Source organism: Magnolia sinica, chromosome 10, assembly GCF_029962835.1.
Source record: "Magnolia sinica isolate HGM2019 chromosome 10, MsV1, whole genome shotgun sequence".
Taxonomy (NCBI): domain Eukaryota; kingdom Viridiplantae; phylum Streptophyta; class Magnoliopsida; order Magnoliales; family Magnoliaceae; genus Magnolia; species Magnolia sinica.
In genome coordinates this window covers 73,364,519-73,384,979 of record NC_080582.1, presented here as the reverse complement: position 1 = coordinate 73,384,979, position 20,461 = coordinate 73,364,519, and the positions used below count along the sequence as shown (strand labels likewise).

At 42.1% G+C, this 20,461-nt stretch overlaps 1 protein-coding gene and 1 pseudogene across 1 annotated transcript; one reads left to right on the top strand and one right to left on the bottom strand.

Moving 5' to 3' along the window:
• Positions 1–1,541: 1,541 nt before the first annotated feature.
• LOC131216983 (glycine-rich RNA-binding protein GRP1A-like) lies at positions 1,542–2,333 on the bottom strand. The gene has a single exon (XM_058211640.1). The coding sequence runs from the start codon at positions 2,254–2,256 to the stop codon at positions 1,975–1,977; it is 282 nt and encodes a 93-aa protein (XP_058067623.1). The 5' UTR covers positions 2,257–2,333; the 3' UTR covers positions 1,542–1,974.
• Positions 2,334–13,535: 11,202 nt separating this feature from the next.
• Positions 13,536–14,110, top strand: LOC131257537 (putative 4-hydroxy-4-methyl-2-oxoglutarate aldolase 3; annotated as a pseudogene).
• The last annotated feature ends 6,351 nt before the right edge of the window (positions 14,111–20,461 follow it).

The following is a 20,461-nucleotide window of genomic DNA, read 5'->3' as shown; positions in this document are numbered from 1 at the left end:
TCACTACGAGCCCTACTGACAAACCCGACAATCAACCATTGAGAACAAGCCACAGATAGGCTACCCCAACAAGTAGCCAACCATGACTCCAGAATGTAGAATCAGCCCGACGAGGGAAGTGGAAAGCCAATAGTCTTCGGCACTCTAAGCGTTGCATTACTAGTCCATCTAGCTGGGCCGAGAGTCCGCCACAGCTCATGAGCCAGAAATCCAAAGCAAAAGGTTTCAAATCTTCCATAAAGAGACAGCAAAACCATTGGGGCTTGGAACACTATTCACTGGGATAGAGGAGGCAACTGTTTGGACCTCTTCCTTATCTAGAATTCACATAAGATCTGTCTTGTCCTAGTTTGACACTAGGGCATATACCTTCCAAAAAGGTATCATCTATTGAAATTCCACTCATTTTATAGAGTTGAAGAACCTTATAGCTTTCGATTCAATTTCAAATTGAGCTCCGAGATAGCTCAATTTTCCACTTTGATGAGGCTCACTATTAAACAACTTCACTTATCCACAATCGACTTGTGAAAGAATTGGGTATTCCTATCTCCCTCAACCATTTATTCTAGGATTTCTACTTCTATACTATCTCTTTTGGGGCTGCACAACCTTCTTCCCATCTGGTTGTGGTCAACTCGAATTCAACCTTTAGCCCCACTTATTCTACTATTCTGATGTTTTGGAAGATATCTCCTAACTATTTTTTGTTCCAATCTCAAGCACAAATTGAATCGCTTCATTTTAACAAAAAACATTGTCATCGGAGGGGCATCTACCCCTACTTCCCAACTACTCCTACCAATCTTCTTGAACCTAGGATGGGTGGTCTATATTCTTTGGAACCAAAATGGCTTCTCTTTAGATCATCTTTTATTCTCTTCACAATTGGGGAGTGGTCGAAGATAATACAAGAGTGAGTTGCGAGACCTTGAAGGTAGGGAACTCATTAATCCAATATGACTTGACAAGAACTCGATATAGCCTGTACCAAACCCTCCTTAATTCACCCCTACTTGTTGTTCTACCAGGTGAATCTCGAGCCCTTATAGTCCACATCAATAAGCCCGACCTCATTGATCACCCTCCTACAGTCTTCCATTGTTCTAATGCCTAGGTGGGTTCCCCTAAGTTTCTCCTCTACATCTATGAAATATTGAAGTCATTGGAAAGAAGCCACTAGCCACTGATAAGATTACTCACATAGCGGATTGTCCCATAACAAACCCCTCTCAACTCTATCACATTCCGCATAGACGACTTTACGTTTTGACTTTCATCATGGCATTGCCAAGAACTTTCCACCTCGTGGATGTGAATGAAACTTATGTACAACAGTTAGATTTTCCCCTCGGTCAGCATTTTATTTATCTGTTCAAATCCCGAATTATGGACTACTAGTGGTAGCTTAGATAAACTCAACATAAGTTCATGAATGAGGTTCTGACCACCCCTTGTTCAATTTTCTGTTCAAACTAAAAGCAGTTAAAAGAGCCCTTAAACAATGGAACAAAGATTATTTCAGTAACATATTTCAGCTATTTTTTTTTATTTTATATTTTTTACTATTACTATTACTAATTGTAGTTCTTGAGAGATCAAAAACCATAACCAGAGATCAAAAACCATAATAGGACAAGATAAAAAACATAACTAGAGAAGAAGATAACCCAGTCATTCCTCTCCACACACCATTTAACACAAGATAAAGATAACCCAGCCATAACTAGTACTAGTAGTGTTGCTACTTAGTTACTCCATTTGCCATCTGGAGCAAAGACGCCACTCTAGTAACGATTAGTTTCTCCAGTTGTCATCTGAAGCACCCCCACCACCACCACGGTAATGAGATCCTCCATATGACCCACCATATCCATGATCCCATCCACCACCTCCACCACCACTGCGACTATAACCTCCTCCCCCTCCCCCTCCATAGCCATCACTGCTACGGCGACCACTGTTACGGAATCCTCAGCCACCGCCACCGCTTCCCCTGGACTGGGCCTCGTTGACAATGATGCTCCTCCCGTCAAGGTTCTGTCCGTTCATCCCTTCAATGGCATCCCTCATGGACTGTTCGTTGCTGAAGGTGACGAATCCAAAGCCCCTCAATCTCCCCGTCTCATGGTCGCTAATAATCTTGGATTCGATAACTTCTCCGAATGAGCTAAAAGCCCTTTCGAGAGAGCGGTCATCGGTAGCCCATGCGAGCCCTCCAACAAAGCAGCAGTATTCAACGTCAGCAGATGCCATCACCACCTACAAAAGAAAGCCTCAGAAAGAGAGGAAGAAAGAGGGGAAGGGAGACAGAAACCCACCCCTAAGAGAACACCCATATTTCAGCTAATTAAAGAGGCAAAATTCAATCTCAGTGCGTTGGAAATCCAGATGCAGGACGGGGTTGATCTGCTCTCCTCGTCAACTACCTAGCAGTCCTCCATTGATTTAGCTTCGGAAGAACTTAAGAATCTGGAACCAAAGGAGGAAATCTACTGGAAACAGAAAGCCAAGATCAACTGACTAGAGGAAGGGGATCGTAACACTAAGATTTTCCATTCCTCAACGTTAGCACATCAGCGCAGATTGGTTATCTCTTCTATTCGCCTGGAAGACGGTCGGACGCTGGATAATCAGTCTGATATAAAAGCTGCAGCAATTGAGCATTTCTCCTCCTCTTTCTCGGCGGGGGTCTCCACTCTGCATCCGTAGTTACTAGATGTGATCCCGCAAGTAGTTTGGCCTGATCAAAATCTGAAACTCACAGCCCCTCCAACTCTCTAAGAAGTACTAGCTGCAGTCAAAGCCATCCCTAAAGATGCTGCTCCAGGCCCCGATGGATTCGCGGCAAGTTTCTATTCTTTGTGTTGGGACATTGTGAGTCAAGACCTGTTTAAGGCTGCAGTTTTCATTTCTCGGGGTGGTGTTTTTCCACGGGCTGCTTCACCCACCCTGCCCTGTCTTATCCCGAAATCCTCTACCCCCAGATCGTTTTCAGATTTCTGCCCCCATCAACTTATACAACTGCCTATACAAGATCATCGTTACTATTATTGCGTCCAGGGTGACAGAGGTGCTCCCTGATCTCATTTCCCTCGAACAGGGTGCTTTTGTTAAGGGTCGTTCAATGGCGGAGAGCATTGCCCTCACTCAAGAGCTGGAAAGGGACATCAATAGGACAGTACGTGGTGACAATATTATTTTACAATTAGATATGATGAAGGCTTACGATCGGCTAGAATGGTCTTTCATTAAACAAGTGCTGATTCGGTTTGGTTTTGGCTCTTCATGGATCTAGATGGTTGAAAATTGCTGGAGCAGTGCCTGGTTCTCTGTGATTATCAATTGTGAAGCCTCAGGTTTCTTTAAGTCTTTAAGAGGTATACGTCAAGGAGACCCTCTATCTCCCAACCTTTTCATCCTCGCGGCTGAGGTTCTGAGTAGAGGCATCACCCGTTTATTGAGTGTACTCCATACAAGCTCAAAAGGGGTTACATTCCGGTTTCTCTTCTGTTATACGTAGATGATACACTGATCTTCACAAATGGTGGTCGAAAGTCTTTCCGTTCACTCTCCAACTTCCTTAAATTATATCAGCAATCCTCTGGTCAAAAATGCAACTTCACCAAGAGTGCACTAATCTGCTCCAACACGATCCCTACCTCTAGAATCAGAACCACAGAAAGAACCTTGGGCATTCCTTCTATCCAATCCTACCTGGTGTATCTAGGAGTTCCGATTTCTTTTGGTAGGATCCATTCATGCTCTTTCCAACCCCTGATCGACAAGGTGGCTGCAAGGATTAATGGCTGGCGCACTCAATTTTTTTCACAGGCAGGCAGACTTGTTCTTCTTCAGTATGTTCTTGGTAGCATCCCTATCCACTCTCTGGCAGCAACCCAAATTCCAATCAAAGTCATTGCTGCGTTAGAACGTCGATTTGCGATTTTCTTTGGGGTTGGTCTGAGGGTAAGAAGAAACTTCACTGGGTTGATGGAAGTGCATTGGTACCCCGAAATCAGAAGGCGGCTTGGGAGTTAGGATGTTATAGGATTTCATGATAGCCCTTCGGATGAAGCTGGGCTGGTCGATCACTAATGAAGTTGAGGTTAGCCTATGAAAAAGTTTTATGACCTCCAAGCACAGTTCAGCTCGATCGTAGTAGACCATCTCTAGAACCATTGTTGTGGCTTTCCCCATGTGGAAGAAAGTGAACGAGCTGATCCCTACTCTGAATAGACATGCGCAATGGAATATCGGGCTTGGCAATTATAATTTTTGGACTAATAATTGGTCGGGTTTAGGTCAGCTGCTAGATCTTGCGATTTCTCAGGTGCCCTCTGATCTCCTCACCACTTGAGTTAATCAGGTTCTGGGTAAATCAGGCCCCCTCCCTCCTTCCGTCTATGGCTACCTCCCCTAACAATTTGTGGATTTTATATTCCAGGCAGGTTTCTGTGTATCAGATAACCCGGATTGCAGGTTCTGGCTGTTCACCCCCTCTGGTTCCTTCTCAGTTAGTTCAGGATGGGAGTTATGTCGGATGAGAAATCTTCGAAGAGCGTGGTTCAATTAGGTTTGGCATCTTAGCCTGCTGCCTAGAATGTCGCTTCTTGTCTGGCGGTTGTTGAACAAAGCAATATCAGTTGATGTGGAAGTGCAAAAATGTGGAATTCCTATGGTGTCTACCTGTGATTGCTGCTCCTATCTCCCTAATGCGAATCGATCGGTGGAATCACTAGAACACATCTTCAGTTCCAGGCCTATAGCTCGATCTACTTGGAACTACTTTGGGGGTGCTTTCGGGATGGTTTTTAACTCTATCTCCTCCATCAAAGGAATGTTGACAGCTTGGTGGAACGCCCCTAACTACACCTCCCCTCTCCAACAAATCACTCCCTACATGATCATTTGGGAAATTTAGAAAGCCCGTAACGCAGCCAGGTTTGAGGGCATCAGGCCCTCATCATCCTCCATCCGCTCAATTATATCTCAATGGCTTTCCACGCTTGCTTCCCATTTCTTGGCACTTCTCCACCCTCCACCCACTCAATCATTCATGGCTGAATTGGGTCTTCACCCCAACTTAGGTTGCTCCAAACCTCCTCTGGTAGTCAGGTGGCAGCGACTAGATCAAGGCTAGGTCAAGCTCAATGTGGATGGATCTGCACGAGGGAATCCGGGCCCTTCAGGTGGAGGTGGGATTTGTAGAGACGATAAGGGACTGTTCATTTTTTGCTTTCTCTTCGGCTTTCGGTTTGGCTTCTAACGTAAAAGCAGAACTCAGGGCAATCCATGATGGCCTCGATCATTGCATTTGGCTGGGCCTTAGTCAGATTATTGTGGAATCAGACTCAAGGCTGGTCATTGGTTTTTTGGACGGGTCAATCACTCCCAGTTGGCAATGGAAATATTGGATTGCACGGATTGCCAGATTCAACTCCTCGGCCTGGATCATTTTCTCACATATCTTCTGGTAAGGTAATGGGCCGGCTGATGGCATGGCAAAATTGGCTAGCACCTCTTAGAAAAACTCTCTTATCATGCAGTACACGCTCCTCCCTGTCAATGTAAGGGGCAACCTCGTCCTGGATAAGGTAGGTCTTGGGGCTATCTGGCTCGGTTCTTAGATCTCAGGCCAGTTTCGTTTACTCTTCTCTCCTTTCTCATTTTCCTGATTCTTCTTGTATCAACTCCAAGTTCCTCTTCCACTCACATGATAGGTGATGCCTGTCCTTTTTGTAGGGTCCCACCCGAAGGTATGTAAATTTTTGAAAGCGATGAAATCATGGCATCAGCCCACTTCCTTAAATAAAAAAAATTAAAAAAAAAAAACATAGGTTCTTGAAGGATTTTCTTCACTAGTTTGCAAATATACCTTATGGTTGGAGCATTACCAACACCCCTTGCATTCTAAGAGATCATACTAATCATCTGAGAGCTAGCCAGATTGCTTAGCTCGAAGCCTTCGCTTACACTGCCTAATTCCCACTTCTCTCTTTAGCAGCATCATTTTTTTTCCTTTCGTCCTCTGGGACTTTTTCTTTAAAGTTAGATCCTCCCTATCTTCATTGTCACTTATGGAATGGGAGTCACCTCTTCTATATTGGGTTTTTCACAAAGTTTCATCTAGTTTTTGTTAAGAGATGTTTACAGACGTGCAATGTTTTCCCAACATTTCCCTTGATAACTTCCACCTCACTTTCCTCCACAACCGTCTCACAAGAGTTGGCGACCTTTGTCTAAAGACCATGCCCTAGGAAGATCTGGACCCTCTTCTACCATTGGTTGTTGGGTTTCAGCTACCTGAGATTATAGTTGGTCTACTTTAGGCATTTCGTTGAACATGTATTAAATGTCTTCTAATCGTTTTTCCCATTCAGCAACGCCCTTGATGTGAGCTTGCCTTAAGAGATGATTTTCTTAGACACGATCCTTGCCCCCTTCTGGATCTCGAATTGGGGGTGTTTGAGGTGGACACCTCGGTCCTCTATCAAGCATTCTTCTTATATAATCTTCCCTTTTCCTCTTGGCATTGGTGCGTTCATACCCCTACTAATAGGGTTAACCTTGATGGTTGACAGGGAATGCTGATCGGCCTCTCTCCTTTGCTAGCAGCCCTTTCCCCATTCTCTCACTTTATAGGATGGCCCCTTTAGGAATGGGACACATGTCATGTACTGATGAGACTCCACCATTGAGAACTTTCATCGAACGGATGCGGATTGCGTCCTACCTCGTGCCCATCTCTAGCCCCGAATGGGCAGTTCTATGGGCAGGTCCACCGTGATTTATTTTCTTATCAACATCATCCATTCCTGGTTCCCTTCTCTCATATCATTTTAAGGTGTGTGCACAAAAATGAGATAGATCCAACGCTCAAGTGGACCACAACAAATAATAAGCTTGGGTTGCATTATATGCACAAAGCATTAAATGTAAGAGTCATATGTGGTGTGGTCCACTTAAGCATTAGATCTGCATCATTTTTTTGTACATACCTGCAGCCCCCAAATGACACGATCTTCCTCTCCATTGTTTATGCTCAATGCTGCAAAATTCAAAGAAGAACCCTTTGGGCTAAGATGGCTACCCTCAGTAGGTCTTCCCTTGGGACTTGGGCAATTGGAGGAGACTTCAATGCCATTGCTAAGGCAGATGAAAGGCTGGGAGCTCATGACCCGGACAGATCAAGCATGGCAGATTTCGTTGAAGCTATTCAAGATGCTGGCCTTCTTGATGCAGGATTTGTGGGCAATCGTTTCACCTGGTGTAACAACTGCTCCGGAATTGCTTGGGTGTGGGCGAGATTAGATAGGATTCTCATAAATGACAGATGGGCTGCTTATTTCCCGTTGTTTAAAGTTGAACACTTGCCACGTGTCAGGTCTAACCATGGCCCCCTCCGACTATCCTTTCCTACCTAGTAATAGCCCAAAAGCAGACCATTCAAATTCCTAAGAATGTGGACCCTCCAAGATTCTTTCCATCAGCTAATTAGGAAGGCCTGGAACAAAGTAGTTTGTGGTAAATGCGCCACTCAGCCCATGTTAAATGTTCAGCTCAAGTTGAAGAAAACAAAACAGTTGCTGAAAGTTTGGAACAAAGTAGTTTGTGGTAACATCTTCCAGCAGATTAGTAGGGTGGAGGAAGATCTGGAAATCCTTGATTGTAGAATGCAAAACAATCCGGACGAGGACCTTCTTCAGGAAAGCTTGGTAGTTAGACAGAGGCTGGATCAATTGGAGCGTGTGGAAGAAGTTTTTGGAAACAAAAAGCCAGGGACTCCTGGTTGGACGAAGGAGATAGGAACACCAGATATTTCCATGCTCTGGCTACAGAAAAAATCAGAAGAGCCACATTTTCCTCTATTAAAACTGAAGCAGGGATCTTCATTTCTGGCCAAGAAGAACTAAAAGCAACTGCAATAGAGTATTTTGAAGCCCTCTACCAGTCTCAGTTAGCCTAGCGGCAACCAGATTTCGTTCAAAACATCCCTCAATGCCTGAACCAACAATATAATGAGGCTCTTCTCCTCCTGCCCTCCCTAGCTAAAGTCTATGGCGCAGTCTCTTCCATTCTGAAAGATGGGGCCCCATGCCCAAACAAGTTCTCAGTAGCCTTCTTCGCTGAATGTTGGCAGATTGTGGGTGGCAACATACATAAGGCAACGGTAGAGTTGTTTACTTGGGGGAGCCCTTCTGAGAGCTTTTACTGCCACGCACATCTGCCTTATCCCAAAATCTTCAGCTCTAGTAAAATTTTCAGACTTCCGACCTATTAGCCTACGTAATGTTATTTACAAAATCCTAGCAAAAATTCTGGCTACTAGACTAAGTAATATCCCGCCAAAGTTGATTTCTCATGAACAAGGTGCTTTTGTGAAAGGCAGATCCATCTCAGAAAATATCACGTTGGCTCAAGAAGCAATGCGTGAGATTAACAGGAAAGTTAGAGGAGGGAACATCATCCTCAAACTAGATCTGGTGAAAGCCTATGACAGGGTAAATTGGGATTTTTTGAAACTGGTCCTCAGTAAGCTTGGTTTCAGTAACAGATGGATCTCTCTAATGGAAGAGTGTTGGGGAAACAATTGGTTTTCTGTCCTTATTAACGGTGAACCAACGGGGTTCTTCAAGTCGTCGCGTGGCTCGAGACAAGGATACCCTCTCTCACTAGCCCTGTTCATTCTGGAAATGGAAGCTTTCTCTATCTCCCTCTCTCATCATATGATTTCAAGTGGTTACTAGCCTTTTAAGTTTCAACGAGGGGCCCCTCTCATCTCTCACCTTTTGTACGTAGATGATATTCTAGTCTTTCTCAATGGTAGCTGGACATCACTCGTCTCAGCCAACAATTTCCTCAAAGCTTTTCAGATTGCATCGGGTTAGAAGATCAACAAGCATAAAAGCTACTTTATTTGCTCCAAAAACATGCAGCCAAGTAGAATCAGGAACATTGAGCGCCTTCTGGGTTTCGCCAGAGCAAGAGAAGGTCTCATTTATCTTGGTGTGCCACTCAAGAGTGGAAGATTAAAAATATCTGACTTTCAGTTTCTGATGGACAAAGTGAATAGAAATATTTGCGGTTGGCAGAGTAGGCAGTTAAGGCAAGTAGGCAGATGAACCCTCATTAGACACGTATTAAGTAGCTTTCCAATTCACATCATGGCTTCGATGCACGTCCCAGGTCAGGTCACTACTACTCTTGAGCGTAGCTTTGCAAAATTGTTTTGGGGTTGGGTGATGGTAAAAAAAAAACTCCAATGGATTGCTTGGAAGAAAATCGCCAGACCTATTGAAGAAGGTGGTTTGGGTATTAGAAGATTGAAGGAGGTAATGGCTGCCCTCCACTTGAAGCCGGCCTGGGTAGCCAAATTTAGTCTTAACGTCGGGCCCTGGGCATCTCTTATGTGGGCTAAATATCATAGGGACCTAGAGAGCGACATCCCAATCCCTTTACAGATTCAAGCCTCTCCCACCTGGAGAAGAATCAGAGCTTGCCTCCCCTTCCTATTAGAAAATGCCTAGTGGCAGGTAGGGAGGGGAGATCTTAACCTTTGGACTGTCAACTGGTCTGGATTGGGTCCCCTTTAGCAAATAGTTGATAGAGCGATTCCTGAGGCCCTGAAGGACTTGCAGGTGAGATATTTCCTTGGATCTGCTGGCCCACTTCCTCCATCTGCAATGTTCTCTTTCCTCCCTCAAGAGTCCATCGACGCCATCTTTCAGGGAGGCTTCGCTACTTCTGACGATGGAGATGCTTAGATCTGGCCCCATGACTCGTCAAGCTCCTTCATTGTCAAGTCAGTCTGGAAAGTGAACAGAGTTATGACCCCATCTGTAAGGTGGGCTGATTGGGCTTGGCACAGCAATCTGCCTCCAAAAATCTCTATCTTTATCTAGAGATTGATCCAAGGAGCAACCCTGGTGGACATTAGGATCTAGTCGAAAGGAATTGCTCTTGCGTCCAAATGTTATTGTTGTAATACCGGGTCATCCCCGAAGCCGGACGTAGAATCCATCCAACATCTGTTCCTCCTCGGGCATCTGGCCACCTCCATCTAGAGCTACTTCTGCGCTCGTTTCGGGGTGGCTCTGATCCTTCATAACTCGGTTAAAGGGAGATTGATGCAGTGGAGAAGCACATCGGCCCCGGGTTGTGCCCCGACTAACATTCGCAATCTCCTTCCTCTCCTTATTCTATAGGAGATTTGGCGTGCTAGAAATGAAGAGAAATATGAGAATAGGGCAATGCATATCAGATCTTCCATTGCTCGCATTACTTGGTGGGGCAAAGTTATCTTCGGTGACCTCTTCAACTCCAGCTTGAGCAGCGACCGAATCAGTAGAAGAGGAAGTCTGCGCTCACGGCCCGAGGGTCAGCGCCTAGTTAGCTCAGTCATCATCAAGTGGAAGATCCCCCCTCCTGATTGGGTTAAAATAAATGTTGATGGATTTGCTAGAGGCAATCCTGGCAGTTCGGGTGGTGGTGGTATTTGTCAAAATAATAACGGTGATTTCATGTTTGCCTTTGCTACTGGGTATGGTGTGGGACCTAATAATCTTGCTAAGTTGTGTGCAATTCATGATGGAATGGCGATTTTCTTGGAAAGAGGGCTACATAAAGTAGTTGTGGAATCAGATTCTAGGATCGTGGTGGACCTACTCTCTAAGAAGATTTCGACCCCATGGCGGTGGGGCCCTTGGCTCGGCAAGATAAACCATTTGAAGTAGCTGGGTACATTCGTATTCAATCATATCCACAGAGAGGACAACGGCCCGGCAGATGGCATGGCCTACGAAGGCAGCGTCAGTCAGTCCCATGCCATTCATCTCCACTCAGCATCTCTTCCAGTTCATGTGCGGGGTCTGATCTTCCTAGATCGTCTAGGACTAGGAACTCTCAGATCTGCACTGGTATAGTCGTTCCCTTGTTTTTTTTTGTTCCCTTTTTCTTGGTCTGTTTCATGTATGATAGATGCGTCTCTTAATTTTATTGAGACACACCTGAAGAGCTGTAAATTCTGTGATTAATGAAATTGTGGTAAGAGTCCACTTCCTTAAAATAAAAATAAAAATAAAAACCTTAACAACGTGGATATATACAGAAACGCTCATTCGTGGCTAGAGACAGGCGAGGATAGGACGAAATCAGCGTCCTCATCGAACACTCAGGGGAAGGGCCCACTTCTTTATATATGTATATATATATATATATATATAATTATTTTACACACACGCACACACACCCACATACTCATGCCATAGTGGGATTTCACCACCTTTGGATACTCGAACCCTTGACCGAGTGTTGAAACTCCTTAGAGTCTACCACCTAAGCAAGAGTAAAGATCTGGGGAAGGGCCCACTTGGAGAGGAGGGATCTCTTTTCCAGATTAAGCTCATTGAAATTCTATTTCTCCTTCAATTAATCTTGTCGCAACTAATCCCTCGGTGCTGGGCCATGTTTGGTAACTGGGACCTTTAGTCTGTGGCATCCACACCATAGATGGACCACATCTTAAAAGTCTACTTAACTGCAGAAATTTTAACTTTTTTAAGTGTTTTTCTTTTTAGCACTACCCTACATTGAACTTTTTAAGTTCAATGTAGGGTAGTGTTGTATTTCTCAATGGTAAAAGATTTCCCATTAAGGAGATCTTCTACTCATGGTCTAAACATGAGGCAACAAATAGGTGGTTAGCAGTGCCAATGTAGAATCATGGGCCCACTTGTAAGAATTAAGTCCCGCATCGACTTCATAAAGCCTTGGACCAGCTCTCCAATTATAAAAGAAAACTTTGACACTTTATTGGATAATATGCAGGCACTAAAAATTACATAAGAGGCAACTAAGAGTTTGTTTGTTTTACCAATTACCTTGTTAATTGAGATGAAAAGTGTCATTATTATGCTTTTACGATTGCCAAATCAAAGAGGAGAATTGCGGTAGAACACAGATGTATTTGGGAGACCAGTGTAAACAGCCCACTCAGGCTAGCAACAAGATAGTCATAAATATTTAAAGCATTGATATTTTCTAAACCGTAGGATCTCTAAGAGACCTAAACCTTAGCCTATGTCCAAGCCTTAGCCCAGGCCTAAGCCAAACCCAAGCCATAGCCCATACCCAAGTCTTAGCCCAAATCTTAGCTTAAACCTTACCTTAGCCTAAACTTAAACCTTAACTAAAGCCATTAACCCAATCTCAAGCCTTAGCCTATACCTAAGGTAAACTAGGGTCCTATCCAACCACAAAATTTGGCAAAATTCAAGCCAAATCAGAGCCAGATGCAAGGAAAAATCAAGCCAAATCCCAAAACCCAAAATAGGTATGAGCCCTGATCCAGCATATCATAAAAGACAGTACAAATCCTTGCTAGATTCCTTGGAGATTAATTAAGGACGAGCCACACCAAAAATTCAAAACTAAAGCTAATCACATAGAGGGAGGCACTCCAACTACCACCCTCATGTGGCTCTGATATGGACAACTACAGGTATCACCTCGAGAAGCGAAGTGAACACCAGTAGATTTTTTTTTAACGAAATTTTTATTTCCTTAGAAGAAAGGAGGCTATACACACTGCTAGACATTTCGGGCTACCCCGGAGCTAATAACCTGGGGGACGCCTATCATATGGGACTGACGAAACGACTACCAATCTACAAAAAAAAAATCCTACCTAATGGCCCAAAGGAATAGTCCTAATTACGCCCAGACCCACCTTGTCCAGGAATATCAACCCCCGGACCTGCGAGGGAAGTGTAAGAACTCTATAAGGTGGGCCTTATTGATCAACGATCTGGATTGATCTGACTATTGGACTGTGTGATCGTGTAAACTAGTGGACCCCACTTTAGTGTGATTTACGCAGATACTCTGCGTATGGATGCGTAAGGGGTGGAGTGCTATTGCCTGATACGGAAGGGTTGTTAGAGTTGAACTAGGATACAACAAGTGTGGAGCCGTGTGAAGAGAGTTGTGATGGGTTTCAAACTCTCTTCACCACAACTATATAACAAGTGTTAGGTCCCCAATCCAACACACAAGTCAGAAACGTCAGTCCCATCTAAATTCTGAATTCAGGTGTAAGGAAAGGAAGATCTGGTATTCTAATAGAAGATCTGTTATTCTATTATTCTCAACAATGACGTCTCAATTAGGTAAGCCATCTATTATTCTATTATTCTCAGCAATGACGTCTCAATTAGGTAAGCCATCTATTATTCTATTATTCTCAGCAATGACGTCTTAAGAATCTACCCTTATCTCCTCTTTTGCGGCCCTCCCTCAGGAGGTGAGAGGCCTCCTGGTTCTTGATAGGACAGGCTTAGGGGCTATCAGGAAGCGTACCAATCAGTTCAGGCTGCGGACTAGTTTTGCATCAAAGATTCGGGAAAATAAATTTCAAAAAATGGGAAGCAAGAAGCCTGTGGTAGATGAGGTGGTCGTAGGAGATCCAAGTCCTCCATGTAATGAAGATGGGCAAAATTGAGCTATCCGGCCTTGCTAGCCCTTGCTGCAGGGATATGGCTGCCTTAGCAACTACAGAACTTTTTGATGCAAACACACGCTTTTTTTTACCAGTGGGGAGCTGCAAGATCTTTAGTCAATCTTTAAAATCTATGGACAGTGTTGAGTGTTCTCAGGCCCCATCACCCTTAAGGTGTTTGAGGACAATGTGTCAGTAAGAGAGCTTCTTGTGAGTGTACTCATGCTCCATTATCACCCTCTAGGTGTTTGAGGACAATGTGTCGGTAGAGCTTCCTGAGACTAGATGGCTGAGGAAGCATGAGGTGCACCCTGGTAGGGGGGAACTAAAAACAGCCCAAAAGATGGGGTGGGCCGGTATTTTAGTGAATGGGTGCATTTGAGATGTTGATGAGATTGATGGTTGTGATATTGGAGTTAGTGCCTTAGCATCTCATCCATTGAAATCCAATAAAAAAGGCGTAGGTGAAAAACATGGGCTGGTTCTTATAGGAGGTGACTTGATTCGCGATGAAGAATGGCTATATGCAAACAGTGACAACATTCTGATTTTGAAAACAGAGTTGTCTGTGTGAAAGTTTCCCATCATGGCTGTAGAAGGTAACTAAGCCCAATAAGCACAATTTATTCTGAATTGTTGCTTGTCCTTTTTACTTTTTTTAAAAAAGGTAAGCCATCTGAACCCTAGATCTCCGTGTCCTATGCACAGGTAGATCTCTGGGATTTTCGCATCCAAATAATCTTACAGTTGGTATCAAAAATACTGTGCAAAGGCATGGATGATCAGATTCAGATTCATCCATTAGATATTCAAATTCATAATCAGATTTTTGAATACCCAAATCAGGCAAATTGGAATTTTGAATTTTGAATCAGATTAGGGATTTTCATTCCCACATCCAGTATTAGGGATTTCAAATTCAAATCCCCAAATCTAGATGTTAATTAGGAATTTTTTTTCGAATCCCATAGGAGTAATTAGGGATTTTTCAAAACCCTAAACACAGAATTAGGGCTTTCAAAATTCAAATCCCATATCAAAATTAGGGCTTTCATAATTCAACTCCCATGTTAGAATTGGGATTTTAATCTGCAACCCCATATCCAGTTTACATTAGGGTTTCCAAATTCCAAATCCCTAATTACGAATTTCAGACAAACCGGTATTTTCGATCCCAGATCAGTATTAGGGATTTTTGATTTCGAAACCCAAAATCCAGATATTGGGAATTTCAGGATTCAATTCCCAAATCCGATCATCTATTAGGGATTTTGATTCCCAAAATTTAGAGATAGGAGCATTGTAAGTGGTAGGAATAGTCGCACCTTGGTCGTGTTTTAGGCATCCATCTTGTGGAAACCCTCTTTTGTCACTGACTGAGCATGTGAAGGAATCCTTCTGCCTATCTTCTCTCCCTTTGATCACCGACTCCATGCTCTTTGGCTCCGACAGCCATTGGCACGATCGGAGGAGATCGGTGCCGACCATGCCTTCGACAGACTCCTCTACAGCAATGGGTCTTCTACCCAGAGTCGGTAAAAAACCGACTCTTATGATGTCGGGCTAGTGGACCTGATTACAATCTGATAGGTCCACTTTCAGGACCCGAGACGTGGATCCGATTTGCATCTATTCGGGATCCGCCTTCAGTTGGGCCTGAAATACATTCAGGGCCCATTTCATGAACTGGATCCACCTCATTGGGCCTAACACCTGAACTAGGCCCATTACATATACCCTGGGACATTAGATCAGTTTCCTCCTGTCATCAGTGAGCCTCATCAGTAGATCTTTAGCATGGATGTTAGTTAGGCCCATTTCTTTGGACCATACGGTTGACATTCAATTCAGATCATATCCAGGCCCACTTCTGATCCATATGAACGGTTCACAATGAGCACTCAATCTAGTTCATTATCTAGATAGGTAATAAAGATAATAACCTATATTTGTCAAATATGCAGTATATGGGTTGATCCATCCATGTTGTAGACACCCATGAAATGAATCTACTCATCTAGTTGTTAAAGGTCAATATTCCCCATCTACCATGTAAATGCTATGAATTAGATTTGATTAACTCATTTATATTGACCTGACAATATAGAGTCCTGATTCAACCCTATTATTGGCCCATTACCCATCCTAAGGAGTTGATATGGACCATTGGAATATATGGTGTGAAACCTATCTGTATGTTTCACTTTTAGGTTCCCTTATTTTCCAAAAGGGTCAATACCAACTAACTTATGGGTCACATCGGACTAATTAAGTTATAATCCATTGAGAGGCAGGATTATAATCATGATCCTAAGTCTATATTTGTAGTGTGGATTCAGTTGTGTTAGCCACCATAATGACCTCAATTGATGAAAATTTTATAAGTGCAGACTTGTAACATTGGGATAAGGAAGATTGCATACAGTTGCATTCATGTTTTCATGCATACGGTAACGAAAACACGGACGATTACCGTTTAGCGGTCACGTGAACGAGTGAAGTAAATGGTGCTAATGATGTAAAACTGAAAGACTCATCTCACCCACAGGTGTTGAGTGCCTCGGTTTTACATAATTAACATCACTTAGCTTCATGTTCAGGAGGATCACTGACATGTTATCATTACCTCCCACAGGAGAAATGATGATGATGTGATGTGATGGTTGAGCCCATCAGCTACCTGGATAATTCAATTAATGCCTCCCTTAGCAACTGAATTAATTATCTTTGCCTGATATTTGTTTACATTCACGAAATTACTTTGTGAAATAATGAATTAATGTGAGTATGCATATATCTTCTATTTCAGTCTCAATTCCAACTGATACACATCAAGTCCCTACCCTAAATGGATCTAATTATGCTCCATGGAAGGACTCCATTGAAGTTGTCTTAGGCTGCTTACAATTACATCTTGCCCTGATAACACTAGAACCGCCAAAACCATCTGATGATGCCACTAAATCAGACTATAATCATTGGGAGGCATGGTTTAGATCTAATGATACATGCCTAAAAGTTATAAAGTACTCAATTTCTGAATCTATGAAAGGTGTCATGCCTAAAGTAGATAAGGTCAGAGCTTTTTTGACTGAAATGGGAAAACGATTCAAGAAAGCTGATAAGTTTGAGGTGGACATTCTTTTAAATAAATTGACTCGCTCATCCTACGACGAAAAAGAAAATATCCGTGAATATATTGTAGAGTAGATCGAGGTTATTTCTAAGATCGATTCTTAGGCCTTGTACTCACTGATGATCAACTAGTTCATTTGATCATGAACAACCTACCTCCTCAATTCGGCACGTTCCTTTAAAACTATAACACTTTGAAGGACATGTGGACATTAGATGAACTAATCACTTAGTGCGTCTAAAAAGAAGACAGGATCAGGCAGATGGTCAAAGTTTAAAATGTTAATATGGTGACCTCAGGATACGTGCATGGGCATGGGTATAAAGATAAAAGGAAAAGAAACCAAAGTTCCAATAATTGATCCTTTGGTCCTCCATCGGGAAACCATGAGAATCAACCAAGAAAAGGATTGAACCGCAAATGGGCTAAAGGCAATGGTTGTTTCTTCTGCAAAACGGCGGACCATAAAAAGAAAGAATGCGAAAAGTATAAGAATTGGCTCATAAAGAAAGGTAATAATATTGTTCTTGTCTATTTTGAATCTAATCTAACTGATGTATCGGTGGATTTGTGGTGGATAGATTCGGGAACAACGATTCACATTTGTACTTCTATGCAGGAATTACTATAGTCAGGCCACCAAATAATGCAGAGTGCTCAGTATACATAGGCAATGGTGTCAAGGTAGACATGAAGGCAATTGGAGTCTATAGGCTTAAGTTAGAGTCTGGTTATTCTTTGGATTTAATAGATAAATTTTATGTGCCGTATATAAGAAGTAATTTAGTTTTAATTTCTTGTTTGGATAAGTTGGGATATTAATTTCAATTTGAAAATAAAAGCTTTAGCATTTACTTTAATTCGATTAAAGTTGGAACCGGCTCTATAATAAACAACTTATACCAATTAGACTTGATTACCTCTCACGTCTATAATGTTAATGCCTTACATGGAAATAAAGTAGGATCCAAGCGAAGGCCAGATTATGAAAATTCCTCCATGTTGTGGCACAGGCGTCTATATCATATATCTCGTGAGAGATTGGACAGACTTATACAAGAAGGAATTCTGTATTTCTTTGACTTCTTCGACTATAAAGTATGCATTGATTGCATAAAAGGAAAACAGACCAGAACTAGAAAGAAAGGTGCAACCAGGAGCTAAGTCTCTTAGAGGTGATATGTACAGACATTTGTGGACCATTCCCTATGGTTTCATGGAATGGACACAAATATTTTATTACCTTTATAGATGACTACTCTCGTTTCGGGTACCTCTACCTTATCAGTGAGAAATCAGATGCCCTGGATGCTTTTAAAATCTATAAGGCTAAAGTTGAAAATCAACTCAATAAAAGGTTTAAAGTTGTCAGATCTGACCGTAGTGGTGAATACTATGGCAAATATAACGAATTAGGTCGCAATCTAAGGCCATTCAATAAATATCTACAGGATTATGGCATTATCGCCCAGTACACTATATCGGGTACTCCAAAGTAGAATGGTGTGGCTGAAAGACACAATCGTACCCTTATGGATATGATGCGAAGCATGGTTATCAATTTGACATTACCAGAATCTTTATGGGGTGATGCAATCAAAACCACAGCTCATATACTTAACAGAGTCCCCAACAAAGCAGTAAGCAAAACCCCTTTTGAGTTGTGGAATGGGAGAAAACCAAGTCTCCATATCTATATGTTTGGGGTTATCCTGCTGAGGCCAAAATTTAGAACCCACATGAAAAGAAGCTTGATCCTAGAACTGTAAGTTGTTTCTTCATTGGATATTCAGAAAGATCGAAAGGCTATCGATTCTACTGTCCTTCCCACTCTATTAGGATTGTTGAGACTGCGAATGCTAGATTCATTAAGGACACTGAAAACAGTGGGAGCACGAATATTAGAAACTTTGTATTTGAGAAACAAAGGACTATGACTCCAGTCATAGTCACTCAAGATCACGTAGATATTAATGATACAATTGATCCTACAGTCACTGCAGAACACCACGTAGAACCTCATGTACAAACCACTGATGAGGAAAATCAAAATCACACCCAACAAGATGAACCACTAAGAAGATCTGAGAGAGAAGGCATGTAAATCGAGACGATTACATCGTGTACGTACAGGAGCAAGATTTTAACATAGGAATGAAAAAGTATCCTAAATCCTTTACACAAGTCAAACAAAGTGCTAGCTGATCCTTCGCGTTGGTTTGATGCCATGAAAGATAAGGTAAAATCCATGAGGGACAATAAAGTATGAGATCTTATTGAGTTACCCACTGGAATAAGGTTGATTGGTTGTAAATAGATATTTAAAACCAAGTAAGACTCCAAGGGTAATGTCGAAAGATATAAAGTTAGACTTGTTGCTAAGGATTTTATCTAACGTGGGGGCATTGACTTTAAGGAGACTTTCTCACCAGTATCTAAGAAAGACTCATTTATGATTATAATGACTTTTGTAGCTCATATGGACTTAGAGTTACATCAGATGGATGTGAAGACTACATTTCTCAATGGGACTCTGAATGAGAATGTATACATGTTGCAACCCGAAGGTTTTGTAACTAATGGCTCAGAACATTTGGTTTGCAAACTAAAGAAATTCATCTATGGGTTGAAACAGGCATCGCGACAGTGGTACCTAAAGTTTTATGAAGTAATTTCCTTGTATGGTTTTGTAGAAAATACTGCAGATGAATGTATCTATATTAAAATCAGTGGGAGTAAGTTCGTTATAATGATTTTGTATGTTAATGACATTCTGTTGGCTAGTAGTGATATAAGAATATTGAGCAACACCAAGAAATTCTTATCTCAAATATTTAAAATGAAAGATCTTGGTGACGCCTCGTATGTCATTGGCATTGAGATTCGTTGTGACAGATCACTTGAACTGCTCAGCCTGTCACAGAGGCCCTATATTACCAGGGTACTCGAAAGGTATGACATCCAAAATTATGCTTCCGGATAGTCACTCATTGTGAAGGGCGACAAATTTGGCCTATTTCAGTTCGAAAGAATGATTTGAAAAAAAATCGAATGAAGGAATTTTCTTACGCATCAGTAGTAGGGAGCATCATGTATGCTCAAGTCTATATGTAACCGGATATTGTCTTTGTTGTTGGAATGTTAGGAAGATACCTATCTAATCCAGGAATGCAACATTGGATAACTCAAAGAAAATATTATGGTATCTATAGAGAACGAAAGACTTCGTACTCACATACAGAAGATTTGATTAGTTAGAGTTGATCGGATATTTAGACGTAGACTTCGCAAGCTGCGTTAGCACTAAGAAGTCTAACTTAGGATACATCTTCATGATGGTTGGAGGAGTTGTATCACGGAAAAGCGTGAAACGATCTACCACAACCTCATCCACTATGGAAGCTAAATTTATTACTTGCCACGAGGCATCTAATCAGCCACTATGGTTACAGAGTTTCTTCTCAGATTTGCCGGTACTGGAGCATATCCCGAAACCATTAAGAATATTTTGCGATAATTCAATTGTTATTTCCTTCTCTAGTAATAACAAGCATTCATTAAAGTCAAGACATATCGATGTCAAATATCTTGTTGCAAAGGAAAGAGTTCAAAATCATCAAGTGTCTGTGGAATTCATCGACACTAAGCAAATGATTACATATCCGCTCACTAAATGGCTCCCTATCATGCCATTTCAGGAGCATGTGACATCCATGGTAGTCATTGATCCCACAGATGTTTTTAGTTTGTGGGAGTTAGCGTACTTTGATTTTCACAAACATTTAGAGATCTCACTTTATACAGTTTTGATGATTTTGATATAAAGA

Bases quoted from the DNA above. Each gene is read 5' to 3' on its own strand.
- LOC131216983 (XM_058211640.1), bottom strand. From the start codon at position 2,256: ATGGCATCTGCTGACGTTGAATACTGCTGCTTTGTTGGAGGGCTCGCA.